General features: G+C 44.9%; 1 protein-coding gene across 1 annotated transcript; it reads right to left on the minus strand.

Annotated features, from left to right (window-relative positions):
* Positions 1–657: 657 nt before the first annotated feature.
* noc2l (NOC2-like nucleolar associated transcriptional repressor) lies at positions 658–17,983 on the minus strand. The gene is made up of 18 exons (XM_069689059.1): positions 17,899–17,983; positions 17,354–17,491; positions 17,055–17,238; positions 16,692–16,938; positions 16,088–16,178; positions 15,894–15,972; positions 15,559–15,669; positions 15,345–15,458; positions 14,570–14,758; positions 13,997–14,136; positions 12,854–12,965; positions 10,012–10,125; positions 8,568–8,669; positions 8,106–8,249; positions 4,746–4,859; positions 4,363–4,492; positions 2,224–2,322; positions 658–956 (listed from the first exon to the last, which is right to left on the minus strand). Exons 1-18 carry the CDS (start codon positions 17,916–17,918, stop codon positions 817–819), a joined length of 2,268 nt encoding a protein of 755 aa, XP_069545160.1. The 5' UTR covers positions 17,919–17,983; the 3' UTR covers positions 658–816.
* Between the last annotated feature and the right edge of the window lie 204 nt (positions 17,984–18,187).

The following is an 18,187-nucleotide window of genomic DNA, read 5'->3' on the forward strand; positions in this document are numbered from 1 at the left end:
AGCGGTGCGCTCTGCACACTCTGCTGGGACTTCCCCTCGCTTTAGGCGGGCCTCTGCACCAGAAGCTCCCGAATTCACTGAAAACTGCTACAGAGGAAACGTGACGACACGAAGTGCTTCTCGACGCGTCTGCCTTGGTGCTCGTACACCGGCGAGAGCACGCAGTCGTCACTTGCCCGAAAGAAGAAGACCCCACCCCACCTCCTCGCCTTCGGTTCAGAGGTGAATTCTGGGAAAAAGGTGCAGTGGAGTCGAAGAAAGAGTCGAGCGCCTGTGAACGCGCAGACAGAAGAGACAGCGGTCTGGGCAGGAGGTGGGTGAGCAGTTGGCACAGAAACAGACCAGCCTGTGTTGCTGCTCCACCACCTGGGCAGAGAGTCTTGGCACGGCATCAGACGCCACCCTGCCAGCCTGGCACAGCACTGCTGCCTCGGGGCTCAACACCCGCCTCTCTGTAAACCCCCTCTTGGCCGGCCCGGCCCGGCTCGGCCCGGCTCCCTCCAAACAGCCCGTTCTTACAGAGAGCCCGGGGGCGCCTACAGGTGTGCACGTGTAGAGGACAGGACGACTCCGGTTCAGGCGCACTCCTTCATTAGCATTCACGTTCCTGCCTCCACTAATTAGCATCTAATAAAAAAATAATCCAAGGACAATCGGGACTCTGAAACGCCATCTTTTATAGTTTCAATGCTTCATGAAATTACACGATGAACTTACTTTGTCCTGTACATGTGAAGTGATACGAAATTAAAAAGGAAAGAAAATGATAATACATCCTGGAAGTCCAGCTGTTGGGAGGAGAGAACACGCGGCGGCTCAGTCGTCATCAGACAGCTCCAGGTCTTCAACCACATCCTCGTCTCCCTCCGCCAGCTTTATCAGAGCAGAGGAGGACAGCGGCTCGGGAGCCTTGGAGGCCTTTTCATCTCCTTCCTCCTCCTCCTCCTCATCATCATCTGGAATACAGAAAGAAAGCACTTCAAACTTCACATTCAGCCACGTCGGAAACCAGGCAAGCGGCGGGAGGTATCGAATATGTGATAACGTGCATGAAGTGATGTGGACATTTCCGATTTTTATTAATTCTCCTACGAACACATTTTTTTTATATTATTGCATCCGTTTTACTGTGTCGTCATCCATTTTCTGTTTATGCCGCAGCCTCCATGCTTTGCCGCACGAGGAGTTCAGTCACTGAAATCTGCTTACAACTACATTACGGCGTTATAAACAAAGTTATATACAAACTATATTATTATAAATATATACAAATGCTAAAGGGGGTGTTCAAAAAAAAAAAAAAAAATCTTTTTTTTTTCTAACCTCCACATTTTCTCATGATGCTACATCGAGTGTTGTGTAAAATGACATGGATGTATAATTCATCACTAGAGGCTTTCGTGTCGATACATTTTGTGCTTCGGCAGTTGGAACACACTGTAAAATTTTTTAAAAAAAAATCTGACATCCCTTAAATCTATGTTGTGGCATAGCGGATGGTTCCCGTTCTGTTCATTTGTACGCAATTTATTAATTTGCGAGACTGAATTTAATACTAACCAGGTCACGCACATTTTGAAGCAAAGGTGACTTGATTTTCAGTGCAATTTACCCTTTCGAATGCTTACGTTTAAGGTTCTAACAAATGATCGCTTTCATTATTGATGAATGAGTCAAGAAGTTTTTTTTTATGCGATTGATAAAAAAAAATAAAAATAATAATAATAATAATATGGAAACAGTCTGCGAGTCTACCGGAGTAAATACTTGCATCTTAACGGCTCGTTCTGACCGATTACGAGCTTAAAACTCAGAGATTTATTACTCTACAAGAATAATATAACTAACAGAAAACCCTCTGATTGTAAAGGCTGAAATGAGATCATATCTCTCAGTTTATGCTTTAATCGATAGATAGCTTTTAAGACAAAGACATAATATATAATAAAGAATATTATTATAAAAAAAAATAGCTGGAAGTTAACTTTCAATCAACTGACAAATGAATTGGTGATCTAATCGAGCAGCTCTACAACCGTCTTGAGGTTTCGGCTTCGATATCAGCCGGCCTCCAGATTATCGAGTCTGCATGTCCGTTCGCCGACAGGAAACCACATCGGTGCACTCAAATCATAAAAACCTGCAAATGAAAAACTTACAAATGTCCGAAAACTGCTTTGTGACGAGAGCGTGTTTGTGTGGCGACACTGATGTTGTACCAACCTGAGTCTCTTCCCTCCATCCCCTCGTCATCGCTCAAGTCAGAGAGATCTTCGAGATCATCATCATCATCATCATCAGCTGCACGGCTGCTCTTCTTGCCTGCGAGGAGACGGTGAGAAACGTTACTCGGCACCGAGTTTTGTCTCGTGTTACTTTCTTCAGACGTTCCTAAGTTTGCGCTGGTGCGGCGCTGACGTCTGAGGACTTTGGAGACGCGGATATGTGGGCCAGGTATCAGAGGCAGCTGGAAGTGTCTATTTCCTCCCGAGATGGAACTGAGAGTCGATTACAGGCGCCGCTGCCGCTGCACAAACACCCGTGACAGTTTACTACCGGCAATTTCAGACATCTTATGCTCACGGCCTAAATATAGCAAATGGAGATAGCGAGCAGGTTCCACAGCTACGACGATGATGGCGGAGTCAGGAAGTGTGTGCGTGCGGTTGCGTGTGTGCTGGAGAGGAGTTGAGTTTGTCTGAAATTGTGTTGCGCTATCCTCAAAGTACGGTGTGTGTGTGTGTGTGTTGTCTAGCCAAAGGGACAACTGGGGTCCACGGGCTTTGAAGTTGAGGTGTGATGAGAAGCTGGAGGAGAGAAGCAAAACAGAGCTACTTCCTTTGTGTGCCACACACACACGCGCGCACGCACGCACACACACGCGCGCACACACACACACACACACACACACACACACACACACACACACACACACACACGAGGTACTTCCCTTCTCGTCTGAGTTTAATGCGACAAACATGCTCTCTCCCACTCTTTGCTGCTCGCACATTTCAGCAGTACCTAAGACGTTGCCCCCGAATGACCTGGATGACTTGTCAACACACACACACACACACACACACACACACACACACACACACACACACACACACACAAAACCACACAACACACACACACACAAACACCACAACACACACACACACAACAACACACAACACACACACACACACACACAACACCACACAACACACACACACACAAACACCACACAACACACACACACACACACAGAGAGAGAGAGAGATCTAAATCATCAGCCCCCCTCCTCTCAGACTCCCCCTCTTTCCGGGAGCGTGTGAGACCACAAAGAGCTTTGGTGAGCGGCCCAAAAGCTTTTGGCTCTTCGAGACTGGACGACGAGGTGGTGGGTGTGTGCTATCATTGAGATGTGTGCGTCTGTGTGCGCACGTGTTGCGAGGATATGCGGGGGCAGCTGGTTGAAGCCCACAGAGCGAGAGAGGTAGAATGAAAGAGAGAGAGAGAGAAAAAAAAAAAAAAAAGGGAGAGAGGAGTGGGAGCGGCCACCTCTGGCTGTTCCAGTGGGCTGGTTTGAATTAGGAACCCCCGCTGGGATCCAAGCCTGTACTTCCTGTTGGGGGGGGGGGGGGGGGGGGTTCAGTTCGTGTGTGTGTGTGCACGGGGAGGGGAGGGGGGTGGAGGAAAGACGAACGAAAGAGGGGGAGTGGGAGGGGTGGACGCTTGCCGGCAGCTGCCCATCCGTTTGTGGGGACTCTCCCTACAATGAAGTCCAGATGCATTAAAAAAAAAAAAAAAAAAAAAAAAAAAAAAAAATCCCCTGCCGCCTACTCCCTTCCTCTGTGACCTTGTGGAGGACTCTTTTTTTTTCTTTTCTGCTTGGAGCGTGTCCGAGTGTAAAGCTGTAAAAGCGAGGTTGCAGCTGCCTGTGACCTGCACACGACCCCGAGAGGACGGGACATGCGGGGGTTCGAGCGTGAACGAGCTGACGGCTCCTCTCGGCGGAGAGCGAACTCAAACTGTCTGATAAGCAGACATTTTCTCTCGAGCTTGATTTGGAGTTTAACTTTTATTTCCACACACGCAGAGCCTCCGTGGATGTTTTAACGTCTCGGCGTCTCGCGGTAACCACGCCGCCGGCGACGGGGTCAAACCTTTGAGACGGCCAGCGTCACACAAACAGATTACGGCAGAGAAATCAGGCAGAGAAATCAGACCGAGCTGTCATCACCTCGCAACTTTGCTTTTGCACTGTTGTAGCAAAACACCGCCCCCTGGAGGCCGAGGCGGGCGTCGTCGGTTTCACTGGTCCACAAATTACCTCCGGTCTCAAACTCACAGCGAGTCCCCCCAGCGTTCTCTTACCTTTGACTTTGAGTCCCGCGTCGTCCGAGTCGCTGTCGGACTCGAACAGGTCCTTGAACTCCTTCTTGTCCTCGACCTTCTTGTCCTGAATCTTCTTCCGTTTGATCTCGGGGAGGTCCAGATCCTCCATCTTTACCAAACACAAGAACAGGCTGGGTGAGCACACACACACACAAGCCTGCTTTGATGGCCTTAATGGTGCTCATAAAATAATTGTTCTGCCGGTAAAAGTTTCCACTCTGCAGCGTGACTGTTTAGTGATTTATGGAAAAGAGCAACTCTTGTGGGGAACGCTGACATTCACGAAGGAAAACGCCAGCAGCGACTCATGATGACTGGGTGGATGAGACGAATGTCGGTGGTTTCTTTGGTCGGATAATTACCCTTTCTTTGCCGGAAATCTCCAGCTGGATCTCCTTCTCCCGCAGCTTCTTCCACTGGCTGAAGTACCTGCTCAGAGGAGTCCCCTCCTCCTTGATCTGCTTCTCCCAGGCCGCCTGGCGGAGACATGACATGGAGGGTGAATGTGCAGGTGTGGACAGATGTGCTCCTGATGAGACTGAATATCCAGCGTGGCAGAGACGAGCTTCTCAGCAGGTTCACTAAGGACCTAAAACGACCTGAATACATGTGGCTTCAACCGCAGCTTCGCATCAACGGACAGACAGACAAGCGTCAGACGGACAGACAGACGGACGAGAGTCAGCGCTGAGAGTCAAGAGGATGCAGAAAACAGACTGAAGGCGCCTGAGAGGGGAGATCTTCTCCGGCCCCTGAAGGTCTTTGTGGACGATATTGATTTGGACCAATCACATTATCTGACCAACAAATCCAATAGGGTGAAGAGACTGTGGCCTCCAGCGCCCGTTACCTTAACACACTTAACACAATTTGCTGAGCAGCCATTAAGACGGGTGACATGTAGGCACACGGCAAAAAGACGGGGTGAGAAAATGAAAATGAAAAGCGCCCTCAGAATTCAGTCGAGTCCTCGGACAAATGAAACAAATATTTAAATATTTCCGATAGAGCGAGAGAGAGAGAGAGAGACCAGCAAACACCTGAGCTCGACCTGGAAGGAGGCAGGGCATCATTAATTAGGCTAGCTCTCCGTCTGGGTGACATGTCGGCGGGGGGCTGCTGGCCGGAGGGGGGCCGTGGCCTTTCCACAGCGGCAGCAGCAGGGCTGTCCCCTCTCCTCCGCCTGCGGTGACACCTCTACTGCTGCCACGATGCCAGGGAGTCGGTGCCATGGCGACAGCCTCCGCTGAGCAGAGAGCCGTGGCGACAGGCGCTGGCACGGTGCCGCGCTGTCTGTCTGTTGTACTTTGTGTAATTTAGCTGATGAGATTGTGTGTGTGTGTGTGTGTGTGTGTGTGTGTGCGTGCGTGTGTGTGTGTGTGTGCGTGCGTGTTTGTGTGCTAACAAAAACCATCCACTATATTTTCATCTTGAACTGCTCCTAAATATTAATCAGCGGTAAACGTCACAGAAAAAACACACACACACACACACACACACACACACACACACACACACACACACACACACACACACACACACACACACACACACACACACACACACACACGGTGGCTCATTAAGGCGGTGGCGCCTCTAGTAAGAGCTCTGAACAACCACGTCGTCTCTCAGATGTATTTATACAGAAGCGTCCTCCATTACGAGTCGCTGCCTGTGATGTTTCATGGTCAGTCGTCCGATGGCTCGCAGGACTTTCCTCAACTGGACCAGAAGAAAAAAAGTTTCAGACCTCCGCGTCTGTCATTCAGTATAACGTTACCGCTGCACTGCGACCTCTCTTTTGAGAGTGTTCAGATAAAAACACCACAGACGAGTTAAAAGATGATCGGACACATGACTACTCTAAATAGATGATTAAAACGTGTTTTTTTTTTTTACCGACTCTTCCAAGTTAAGTGGATTGAGTTGGCTGATATTTCAGGATAATCAATTATCGTAAACACCAAACATGGCCATAACAGCTGGCAGAGTGACAACCAATCCCTCCTCATCACGTCTGATTTATGGATCAGCTGGAGGGATTAATGGACACACCTCACAGCCTAATTCATTTCCAATCTGAGTTTCTACTTCAATCATCCGTTTCATTTTCTGACATGTTTGAGGTCTCATCTGTGCATAAGATCAGTGAATCAATACTTTTTATATTAAGTGTCTCTTTTTAATATGAAGACGAAAATTGCAAATTAAATAGTTTGAAGTATTTAATTAGAAACTAATAAAACATCACTGAGGTGAGTCAATGAGTGGGCTAATCTAAGCATAAGATCTGCTGTAATATTTCAAACATAATGTGCGCTCCTGATGCGCGAGATCATATCTGTTCTCCGTCTGAACACACCGGGCGGTTCGAAGCCCTTTAAACGTGACAAACGGGGGGAGAGCCGGTGAAGTGGACTAATGAGACACCGAGAAGCGGCTTCGAATGAGGTGACTCGTCTTCGGTGTCAGAAAATTGTTGCTCTCGATGGAAACAAACGGCAACAGAACCGATAATCTCATACACGACGGTAAATTATAAAGCATATAGCGAGAGCGGGGTACTGATGTTTGTGATACCTTTATACCACCGAGTGAGCTGCTTTGATTCTGCCATATAAAAATGTCTCGTCGTTTGGTAATAAATTCTGACATGAGGGATAAATCCACATGAGGGATAAATCCACATGAAGGATAAATCCACATGAATATATGGTTAAAACATCCAACTTAAACTACGTTTACGCAGGAGAAAATGTCGTGAACTCCAGCATTCACCCTACGTGGGCTCCACTTGGCCGACCTGCACAGATAAAACTCCCTTGGTTTGAACCGAATCTTACATTTGAACGCCTTATTTCACTCTTTGTCCACATTTCTGTCCGAGCTGTGTGCGCTGCAGTAACTTGAGGCCTCCCCGGGCGCAGCCGACCAGCTAGCATCCACTAACATAGCATGTGAGGCGTTTAGGGAACATTGGTAAACTGTAGCTTCAGAAAACAGCCTCCTTACCTTAAAAAACTAAAGATTTGTACTTTAACGTGAAATGTGCTCGTTAAAATGGATTTTATACAAATGATATTGAAAGAGTACCATTAGGGAACCAGTATTTAAGTCTAGACATCAATATTGAATATTTTTGAATGATAACCAGCCCTACAGATAATTACAGGATCCAGTTTTTAATACTTAATAGGGCTGCAATTAATTCAACAAATATCAAAATTGTACTGTATTATAGCCAGCTATACGTCATTAAATATTGAGTGAACAAAACTGCCTTCCAAAACAACTGAACACGTGAATCCAGAGAGGTTTTATGAGTCACTTAAAAAGGACTGCAACCTTCAATAATGTGAGTGAATTGAATATCAAATTATTTCTGTCTTCTGTCCATCTATAAGTGACTGTGATATGACTGCCTTTTGTTTTTCATGTTTCTGTTTAAATGATCTTAAATAATCAGTTTTTGGTCAGTTATTCATTTAGAACAGCAACAACTTGTCTATTCAGCATTATTTCATCACATTTTAACATGTATTTCCCTGATCTCAGACTCACCTGTATAACGGTGTTTTTTTGTTTTTTTTTGGTAGAAGAGCGCTGGCCTGTATTTATTTACGACTCATTTTCTAACTGGTGAGGGTCACTGAAACTGAACATCAGGAAACAGAACAGCAGAGAGAGACAGCTTCTGTCTTTCATACCACCGGCACACTCACCACAGCGGCGGCATCGGCCACTCCGAAGGCGGCCTTCTGTCTCCGTCCTGTGATGTGGCTGCTGTTCTCCTGCACCTTGTCCAACAGCTGACGCACCGGCTTGGAGTAATTGGCCACTTTGCATTCCTTCAGGAAAGCTTTCAGCTGCAGGGACATGAAGGGGGAGCATGAGAGGGAAGCGACCGGCAGAGGGGATGATGCTGTCCACCCATCAGACGCATTCAGGCAGACCCGATGAGGGCTCGTGGTCGCCCCCCCCCCTCCAAGGGGAAGAATATTCAGTCTAGCAGAGCCTGAATCATCTGTTCAGGATTTAAACTCCATTCAGAGGCTTTGCTGCTTCTTTACTTCACTGAATTAGTTTAATGTAAATCGTTTGTAGCCATGAGGAGATAACGTCATTTAACCTCCTCGGTCTAAAACCCGAGTCTGTTCCTGGATCAGTTTGAATGGTTGCGTTACCTGAATAATGGTGGGCAGGGCGAGCTCGGGGAAGCCGATGGAGCTGGCCTGACTGTGGAAGTATTCGAGTATGAGATCATACAGCTGGTCAATCAACCCGTCCTGAAAAAAAAAAAAGCAGAACAGAAAAATGTGCAAACAATAATCAAAGTTTACACTGATAAATAAAGTCCAGGTCATAGTTTTACCCTTCGCAGTGCATCTGGTGACCAAAGAACATCAACAACCATCTCACTTCTTACAAAAGAATCACAAAAGCAGCTGAACCTTGCCTGTTATAAACCACAGATTCTCTGCTATGGATCAATCCTTCATCAATGATCTCGGGCCACACCTCTTGATTAGGGCGGCATAATTCTGGATAAAATGAGAATCATGATTTTCTAGTAAGTAGTAGTAAATTCTCCTGCGCTGCTAATTTGAATCACTTTTTGGGGGTTTGGAGATGGTGATATGATCAGGCTCATCAGATGTGGCACCTGTTGCTAAATCTGCCAGGCAGTTGAGGAGGAAAGGAGCTGTGCAACATGAAGTTGAGATAGTCTGTTTGGTCTTGTGTATTTCTCCAATACCAGTAAAAAAAAAAAAAAAAGTAATTGTTTGATAATCCTCAATTTCCATACCATTATATACCGTGATACCGGTAAACCGCTGCAACCCTGGATGACGTTACATTTGGAGTGTAACTAACTAGGAGATTACATGGCTTTTATTAGATTTCCTCCATGTGTTTAATTCTCTATCAGCAAACACACAAGAATCGTCAACAGATACAAAAAAACAGAGTGGACGAGACATTACTGAGATCTCCTCGTAGCACCTTTTAAAGTAATGCCGAGAAAAATGGGCTCCATGAATAATAATGTAGCCAAGTACGACAACTGGTCACAGGTATAATCCCACATTTAGTACAGATTTACGTGTAATAATAATAATAATAACAATAATAATAATAATAATAATAAAAAACAATGTGTCAACTACAGCACTAGAAGTTCAGCTGCCTCCGTTTAAGTGAAAACTTGTCTCGTCTGTGTGGAGCGATCAGTGTTCAGACAGATCAGCTCAGTCAGGTCTGCGGGGAGTTTACGTGGCAGCTGCCCAGGTGACAGCAGTGGAGTCCGCAGTCCTAGCGAGCGGAGTGCAGGGGATAATCCCGCAGAGCCGTGAGGCAATCCTCTTGGCTGCAGCACTGAGCGTGGCGACTCAGGGCCAGTTTTAGAGCCCTGACAAGGGGCTTTCCGCGCTGCCCTCAATCCCCTTAGGCGCACACGAGTGCTAACACACAGTGTCACGGAGCGACGTGGAAATAACTGAGACTTGAACCACTCTTCTGATCAGCTGCTCCTTCTCAGGGCAATAAAGACACAAACAGCAGCTTACCCCGAGCACTCTCTCTACCAGCTCCAGAGGACATAATCTGTCCTGTACGAATCAGACTTACCTTGTAGGCTTTCTCCATGAGGTTGACCTTGTTGAGCTTCAGGATGACTGCAAAGTTGATGGGTTTCTTACTCATTCTTCCAGGTTTCTTGTTGAAGTCCACTTGTTGGAAGATCTATAAAAGAGAGACGAAATGGCAGCACTGAACTCTGATCTTATCGCTGCGATAGTGGGACAGAAATATAAACCCCAAAACTTAAAGCCAATAAAAACAGGCAGTTCTTTTTTCGTTCTGTTTTATATCATAATTTCAGCTCACTTTTTAAAAGGAAATGACTTTTCTGAGTGAAACACATCATCATCCACCTGTTGTCCTACTTATCCAATCAAAACATCCCTTTGTGTTAGATAAGCCAGTTAGGAGTCTAGGGAGAAGGTACACGAGTGAGCTGGGCGATGCTGAGCGGGTTGAGCAGCTTAGAGGAAATGTTACTGAAGGGTCAAAGAGAAAAGAGAAGTCAGGACTTCCGGGAAAGCTTAAGCTGTGGTGTCCATAGTTTGGGATACTTGCAAAGGTAATGTGGCCTATGACAGTAAATGAGTGTTCAGTTTCTAAGATAGAAGCTGGACAGACTGATTAGTTCATTTTTAGGAAGTGTTTGGGGGGTTCCCTGATGCCTCAGTAGTGCTGCATTGTATTGAAAGGGGCACCCTCCAATTACCATCGTCTACCCTGACAGAGGAACTTAAGTATGCTAAGGTGAGAGTGGAGTTGCAGTTGGCAGAGAGCAAAGACGAGGTGGTGAGGAAGTTGGCACCAGAGCGAAGGACAGGAAGGAAGTGGAATTAAAGGCAGGCAGCTCAGGAGGACCGGGCAGCAGTAAGGCAGCAGAGGGTTTATTACGTTGAATCCGTGGACAGAGCCAACAGCAGGCAGCGAGGGAGGTGAAGCAGCTGAGCAGGGCGGTCTTTGGATTCGGAGGAGAGGGAATGGTATCGGTGGTCGTCTGTAGCATGTATGATCATTAGGCTTTGAGCAAAGATAACGTTGCCAAAGTACGTCGACACGTCAAACTTGTTTAGATGTAAAAGAGGTGGAGGTGGTGGGTGTTGAGTGGTGAGGGGGAGCAGGGTAAAGGGAGGTGCCCACTACATAACCCCTGTGAAATATTTCACACTGTCACCTTGTTGCTGAAGCTTTGTACTAGGTAGTGTCTCAGTTCGGTGTGTGAGCATACAACGCTCAGTTAGTAAAGTCCTGAGTGGCAGAAAGTATTGAGTCAGTTGTTCCGCATTAATTTGGCACTTAGTGGACTGTAAAGCCTCATACTGAAGGAAACCATGAAAAAGGTCAAGCTGATGATGTACAAAACCCATCAGTAAGCAATAAACCATGGAATTAATTCACTTAAAACATTTTCTTTTTAAACTATATCTGAATGTGGATTTTTATTTTGTCTTAATAAAGATCTTAATAAATCTACACCCCTCTCCTTGTTCTCTGAAGACGTTTCACCTGCTACATGTTGACTGTTCTGACGATCGTTGTTCGCCGCGGCTCACGTTAAACGCTGCAGTGTTACCGAGATGACACATTTCTATCTTGGTCTGTGAAAGTACATTCTAGCCAACGTGTGGGCTATTTGTCTACAAGCTTTAGCTTTCACATCTGCCCACAGTGCGCAAGTGAATTTCTATCTTGTATTTGTGTATCAAGCTATTTCTGACTCCCCGTATCTCTGTGCATGTGTGTGTGGTCGTTAATGTTCTCTTGTGTGCGCAGCAGAGCAACGCTCCTGGCCGGTGCTGTCTGTACAAACATAGGATGTGGTGGCGGTCTGCGGGGGAGCCAGGGGGAAGTGGGAAGGCATGGGCCAACCTTGGTGCGTGCGTGCGCTCGCTCGTGCGCGTGCGCACACACACACACACACACACACACACACACACACACACACACACACACACACACACACACACACACACACACACACAGCTACTGAAGCAGGAAGCTCCAAATCGTACACCCCCCTCGGAGATACGAGAACACACACAGGCACAGACACACAGGAGGAAGGGGCTGCCTCTGCTGCTCTAATTAAAACAGTAGCAGCGTACCTCAGCCTGCCTTTAACAAGGAGAACAGTAAAGGAGAAAAAACACAGGAAGTGTTGTGCGTCACAAATAAACACAGCTTGCTGTTGGGGGGCGGCGAGTGTGTGCGGGGAAAAGACGTGGGGAGTGGGCCATAGGCAGAGAGGATGTGGTCTGCACAGCATGTTAGGACCAGAGTGTAAACCACAACCGTGCCTTCATCGCCTCGGTCAAACTGCTGCATGCACACAGAAACACACACACGCACAGATCACTCCCAGCGGGACGAACTAGTCACTGTCGCCAGCAGACTGCTCTTCACAAGCAAACCACAGCGAAGGCCCACAGCATGCATAAACACTTTTCATATTTTGCACACAAAAGACACAAACGACACACACACGCAGTCACGTGATTAACACCTGACCTGGAGAAAAGGCTGTCAGTTGGTGACCTGTGATTGGCCTGATAACAAAAGGTGTCTCTCGCTCTGTTCCACCCTTCGAAATGTTTCCTCCTGAGCTCCTTCAGTTGAGGCCGTTGAGACCAAAACGCATTTCATACGCCACTGATGTTTTTCCACAGCAAACCACTGGTGGAACATTTCATCACGTCTACCTGATCACTGTTTCCACTCGTGACAAAGTCAACCAACCGACTGTCGTTTATTCTAGATCATCTAAATCGAGGGCTTCAAGCCGTGTTTTGGTGTGAGAGATTTGAGACCCGGCTGCTGGAAACTTGTCTTTTCTCTCCTGGAGCTGCTCTGTTAGATGTGTGCGGTGGTTCCCGGAGATGACGTGAAGTCTTACCTCCAGGAGGAACGGCAGAACAGGCACAAACGTGTTGGTGCTGCTCGACAGCAGGGTGAGGGCTCGGCAACAGTGCATCCTCAGAGGGTAGTATCTGGCAGTGGGCACCAGTCTGAGAAAAGACAACGGTGGTCAATGTCTCCACCTGCTGCTGGTAACATGTGCAGCAGCCTGGTGGTTTCTCTCTCACACACACACACACACACACACACCAGAAATACACTGTTGAGACTGCACACATTTAAAAACAAATAGAAGTGCAAGTTTCTCTGCCACAGTTTTGGACGTTAACAAATTATAAACGAGTTTTTAGTGATGACACCGATTAACTGTGAATCCAAAAGTTCAGGTCACTGTAAACGGCACAGCCCAAAACAACTTTTAACTACAGACTGCTGCCACACAAACACACATTTTTAGTCATGACAGGAGAGTGATAAAGATATGTAGTGGAGGATAAGTCCTATTCTTTATTAGTATACCAAACTTTGTGATGACAGTTTATGACAGCTATTTTATGTACTCCATAATGTATTTTTAGTGTCTCATCCTATTTCTCAGTATTAATATATCTGTTTTTATATCATTATCCACTCCCACCCCTGATTGATAGCACTGCTGCACTCCTCTGTGCATAATATTGTCTTATTTATGACCTTTTGCCGGCAGTCCGTCTGTCACTCAAACAGTGTTGTTACAACATGAGACCCATTGTTTTTTTTTATTATTGATCTGGCTGCTGCTGACACTCTGGGTGTTCAGAGCAAAAGTTTCCCTGCTTTACAAAACAACAACAACAAAAACACATTGTGCAACAAGGTTTTCTGACATCACCAAAAACTGATTTGAAGTTTTGAAACAGATTTAGATGTTTCTGGGATCGTTTTGTGGAGAAAATTGCCAAATAAACCTATTTTATTACATGAAATCAAAAGAGAAATTATGCTTTTTGAAAAAAATCATCACAATAAATCTTTTACATAAATTTCTATAACTACATACCTTTTGACCAGAAATATCATTAACAGACAGCTTTGTGTATAAGACTTTGAGGTGGATCATTTACTTAATCTGGACTTTTTAAACATTTTTACTTCACAGTCAAACATGTGCTGAAGTAAGATAATAAAAGTGTATACTCACTTGATAGTGCCGATGATGACTTGGCAGAGAGGATAGATGAGAGGATGGAGAACGTCACTTGGGTGCAGGGTGCTGAGGACCCGACACCACAGGTACAGACAGTGGATGTACTGCCAGTTATACACCGACTGATAGGTTTCCTATCAACAATTAATCAAAGAAAATAAAAATGTCAAACAAGCACCAGGCTGATGTGCCAACATTTATATATCAGAGATCAGCTTTGTGCCGTCTTTTAACTGTAGTGGCAAAGTCAGCAGAGATGTTTTGATCAAATCTAATTTTCAGAAAATAACAAGAGCTTATAGAAGCACTGTATTTTATACAACTCCCATTATACATCCCAGCCCCTCTGCATTTGCACCTATACAGCAAATAAACACTTGTGTTTTATATATTTACAAGACAAATCTTTAAATCAAAACCAAAATGACAGAAATCAATTGCAGGGGCCGTCTCCCCGTCATCTACATGACCATTTCAAATACATCTTCATGTGTCTTCAAAGCTGTCAAAAGCACATAAGTAGATCATCTCTGTGAGCTTAGACAGAGTCAAAAAAACAAGAACAACCTTTTTCTTCATGGTCATGGCGTTTCTGAGGTGGATGGCCAGCTGCCGGATGTAGATGAAGGCGTGCTGGTAGGTGGCCTGTGTGTCCAGGGCGTACATCTCTGTTAGAGTCCTCTGCATGAAGTTGATCATTGGCAGCATGTTGGGAGACGTGAACTTGCAGTTTTGTACATAAGAAATGTACATTTGCTGCAAAGAGACAGAAAAGAGTCAAAAGAGAGGAGCAGAATGCTGTAGAAGAAAACAGCTGGGTACTGATTGTACAGGTTGGATGTGCGTGCAAACGATTATCAAATAAAAAAGGAAACAAAAAGTTTTCCTCTTCGTTTAACCCTCTGAACCCTCGAGCAGATTCTGGGTGTCATTTGCTCTTTTCACATTTTTACTTCACTGTCGACTCGTTTTTCACTGCACCAGTCAGGCCTGCACCTTATATGTAGTTATGTGTAGTCATAGTGTCATTTTCATGACATAACCTGTAAAATCATTTTAATCTCATAAATACAAGTTGAATTTCTCTGATAATTTAATTTCCAAAAATAGATTTTTTTTTTTAATTATTTTTTTTATCTATATACACACACAGCATTTCCCCCCCAAGGTTTTTTTTTTTTTTTTAATTTTTTTTTAAAGAAAACATGCCTTGTTAACTTGACACCAGGTTTTGGGGTTCAGAGTGTTAACTAGAGTGTTTTGACTTGACTTGGTAAATTCCTCGTTCTAGTCCATTTTATATCCAAACCCAGTTGTGCATCCCTCCGTTCATGCAGCTCACCTTGAGAATAGGGTTAAGATACGTGTCCTGCTTGTGTCTGCAGATTTTGTTGAGCGCCAGGAAGGCGAGCACACGACTTGTCTCCTCCCCTGTGCTCCACTGCTTCATTAGTTGCTGGACACACAAACAAACAAACAAAAACAATAAAACACTATTTCGCAATGATTACTTAGGCATCCTATTCCATGCTATCCATTTAGTCTTCAAGTCTTACCTTAACCAGGTAACGACACTGTTTGGGTAGACAAAGGTAATAAGCTATGAGCTGGTTGGTGTGTCGCAGGACAGCGCTGATGACTGAAGCTTCTGTTAGACATGATAACAGCTACAGGTGGAGAGAAGGAGGTAAGAAGATCATTACAGGGTTATTTTCAGGGTGCAAAAGTTAAAGAGGAAAGAAATATCAGAACAGATGTTCAGCTCTGTTACAAGTTTACTGCTCTGCGTCAAAGACAAAGAAAACATCTCTGTTCTCTATATTTACTGGACATCATGATGTCCATCGAATTGAGTATAGCACGGACAGACAAACAGGACAGTAGAACACACCTGAACTACTTCACTGAGGTACATCTTGATATCAACTTGATTTTTCTGCCATTTTTTACTGGACGAGGGGAGCACCAGCCTGAGAACAAATACAGAAGAAACACAAAATGTTGAGTGAACAGTCTATCCACAGATACACTGAAACCGTTAATAAGAGATGAGATCAGCAGATATAACGCATGTTGACTTCCTACTTCTTCTGGTCTTTATCTGGCTTCAGGTTGAGCATCCTTTGCAGGGTCACATAAATATCTTTGATACAGAACAGGACCAACGTGTTGAAGACTGCAGAGAGGACGGGAAAAAGATTATTTTACAGAGTGCAACAGGTTGTGTTGGATCTTACAGAATATATAGTACATTACAGGAGACATGGCTTGCTCATTATAAATGTTATTCAACAACATTTTGTCAACTTTTCAAACGCACCCCATACATAATCACGTTTACTCATTCTGATCTCAGATATGATTTCTTGTATGGCGTCTTGTGTTCATGCTACAGTTAACAGGCAAAAACGCTGTCGTCTTTAGACAAAATCTAAAAAGTTTTGTAGATAAACATGCAGATATTTCTCTTGAGGGTAAAAGAAAAAAGAAAAGAAAGAAAGAAAAACAAACACCGCACTCAACCGAAGATAAAACAAGTAGGAAGATTTGCAGGTAAAACTAAATATGACGATTAAAGCAGATTGTGTTACTCGAAAGTTCAATTCAGATTTTAAACGGCTTTTTACAGAAGAAGCAATGACGAATAATTTGTGACAACGGTGCAGACTAAATACAGACGACGACGTACCTGAACTGTCGGCCACTTTGTATCGACACTGACCCCCTCCTTCACCCTTTGTCGTAGCGACGGCAGCCTTAAAAGCCTGAGTGACCTCTCTGAAGAGACGAGGAGAGGGTTCTTTCTTCAGAGCAGCTTTCCAGTCTTCTATCATTTTTTCTGTGACTTTGATCGTCTCCGCCACCTTCTTGGACTTCTTGGACCCTTTCTGACCCTCTTCGTCATCATTCTCTTCGTCGTCACCAGAGCTGGCCTCCTACGTGCAAAAAAAAAAAAAAAAAAAAAAAGACATCACGAAGATCTTTATTTTCCAGCATGACTCATTGTGAACTCAAGACACACGTACACAACACACGACAGCATGCAGCTTACCTCCAGTGCAGACGGTAATTTGTGGTACTTTTTCTCGTCCTCATCCTCAGAGCTGTCCGTGTCGTCAAAGTTTAGGAGCGTTTGGTCGTTTTCTTGCAGAAACTTGTAGAACTCAGGATCTTTGTTCTTTAACCGGGACAGCTGCTCCTTGTGCTGAGAGGCTTTACCTTTCTTCTTTTCATCTCTGCTCGGTCAACAAAATTCACAGAAGCATGATGTCATTCTTATCTTCATCACAAACAGTGTGTACAGTGTGTACATGTAACCAATACAAACAAAACAAACAAAAAAGGACTCACGTCTTCGAGGCAGCGGAGTTTAACTGTTTCTTCTTCTTGGGCCCGTTTTGTTTGGGGGTCTCTTCCTCAGATTCATCTTCACCTGCAGAGTCAAAACCTGACACCAGGAACTCATCCACACTGAGGTTTTCTAACTTCCTACAAAAGAAGACAGCAATTCAACAGATTAGAGAAGTTAACCAACATGTGTGTGGCAACTACACATGTTCCTCATTCTCCGGCGACAAATCGTTGTGTTGTTTATTTGTCCGTCTGTTCGTTAGCTGCAAATATCTGCTTCGACACTCGTGAAAAGGCTTCTTCTTTTTTTTTTTATAACGAAGAAGGGAAAAAACGTAATACGTAGCTGGAGTTTAAGTTAGCATAACCACCTCATGCTAACAGCATGTGTGGCTAAAATACATTCTCATCACGTTAAAACAGTCTGATTAACTCTGCAAGTTTCACGACCCGCTTGACAACACGTCTACTTTAAACAAAACAACGTCAAATAAACGTTAAAGTCTCATTACATGCAACAAATTACACAGTAACTGGACACACACCTTTTCTGTTTCGCTGCCATGCTGGATCCGAAACGTGACGCCAAACCTCAATACCCACAATGCCCCGGTGCAAAACGAAGGGCTTGGTTTTATGTTTCATGGGCAATGAGCGGCGCAAGATACCCGTGTTCATAAATTTACTGACTAAAAGGGGAATTATTATTTGGCTCCGACACAGAATACATATATATTGGCTTAGGTGTTGATATTTTAGTGAAACCAAACTAAATTACTCAGAGTAAACGCATAATCAAACAAGAATAATAAAAAGCCGGCCGGGCGTTCACGT

This window comes from Brachyistius frenatus, unplaced genomic scaffold (genome assembly GCF_029030835.1).
Source record: "Brachyistius frenatus isolate BFR_SWC_R1_liver_20210118 unplaced genomic scaffold, ASM2903083v1 Contig_6, whole genome shotgun sequence".
Lineage (NCBI taxonomy): Eukaryota > Metazoa > Chordata > Actinopteri > Embiotocidae > Brachyistius > Brachyistius frenatus.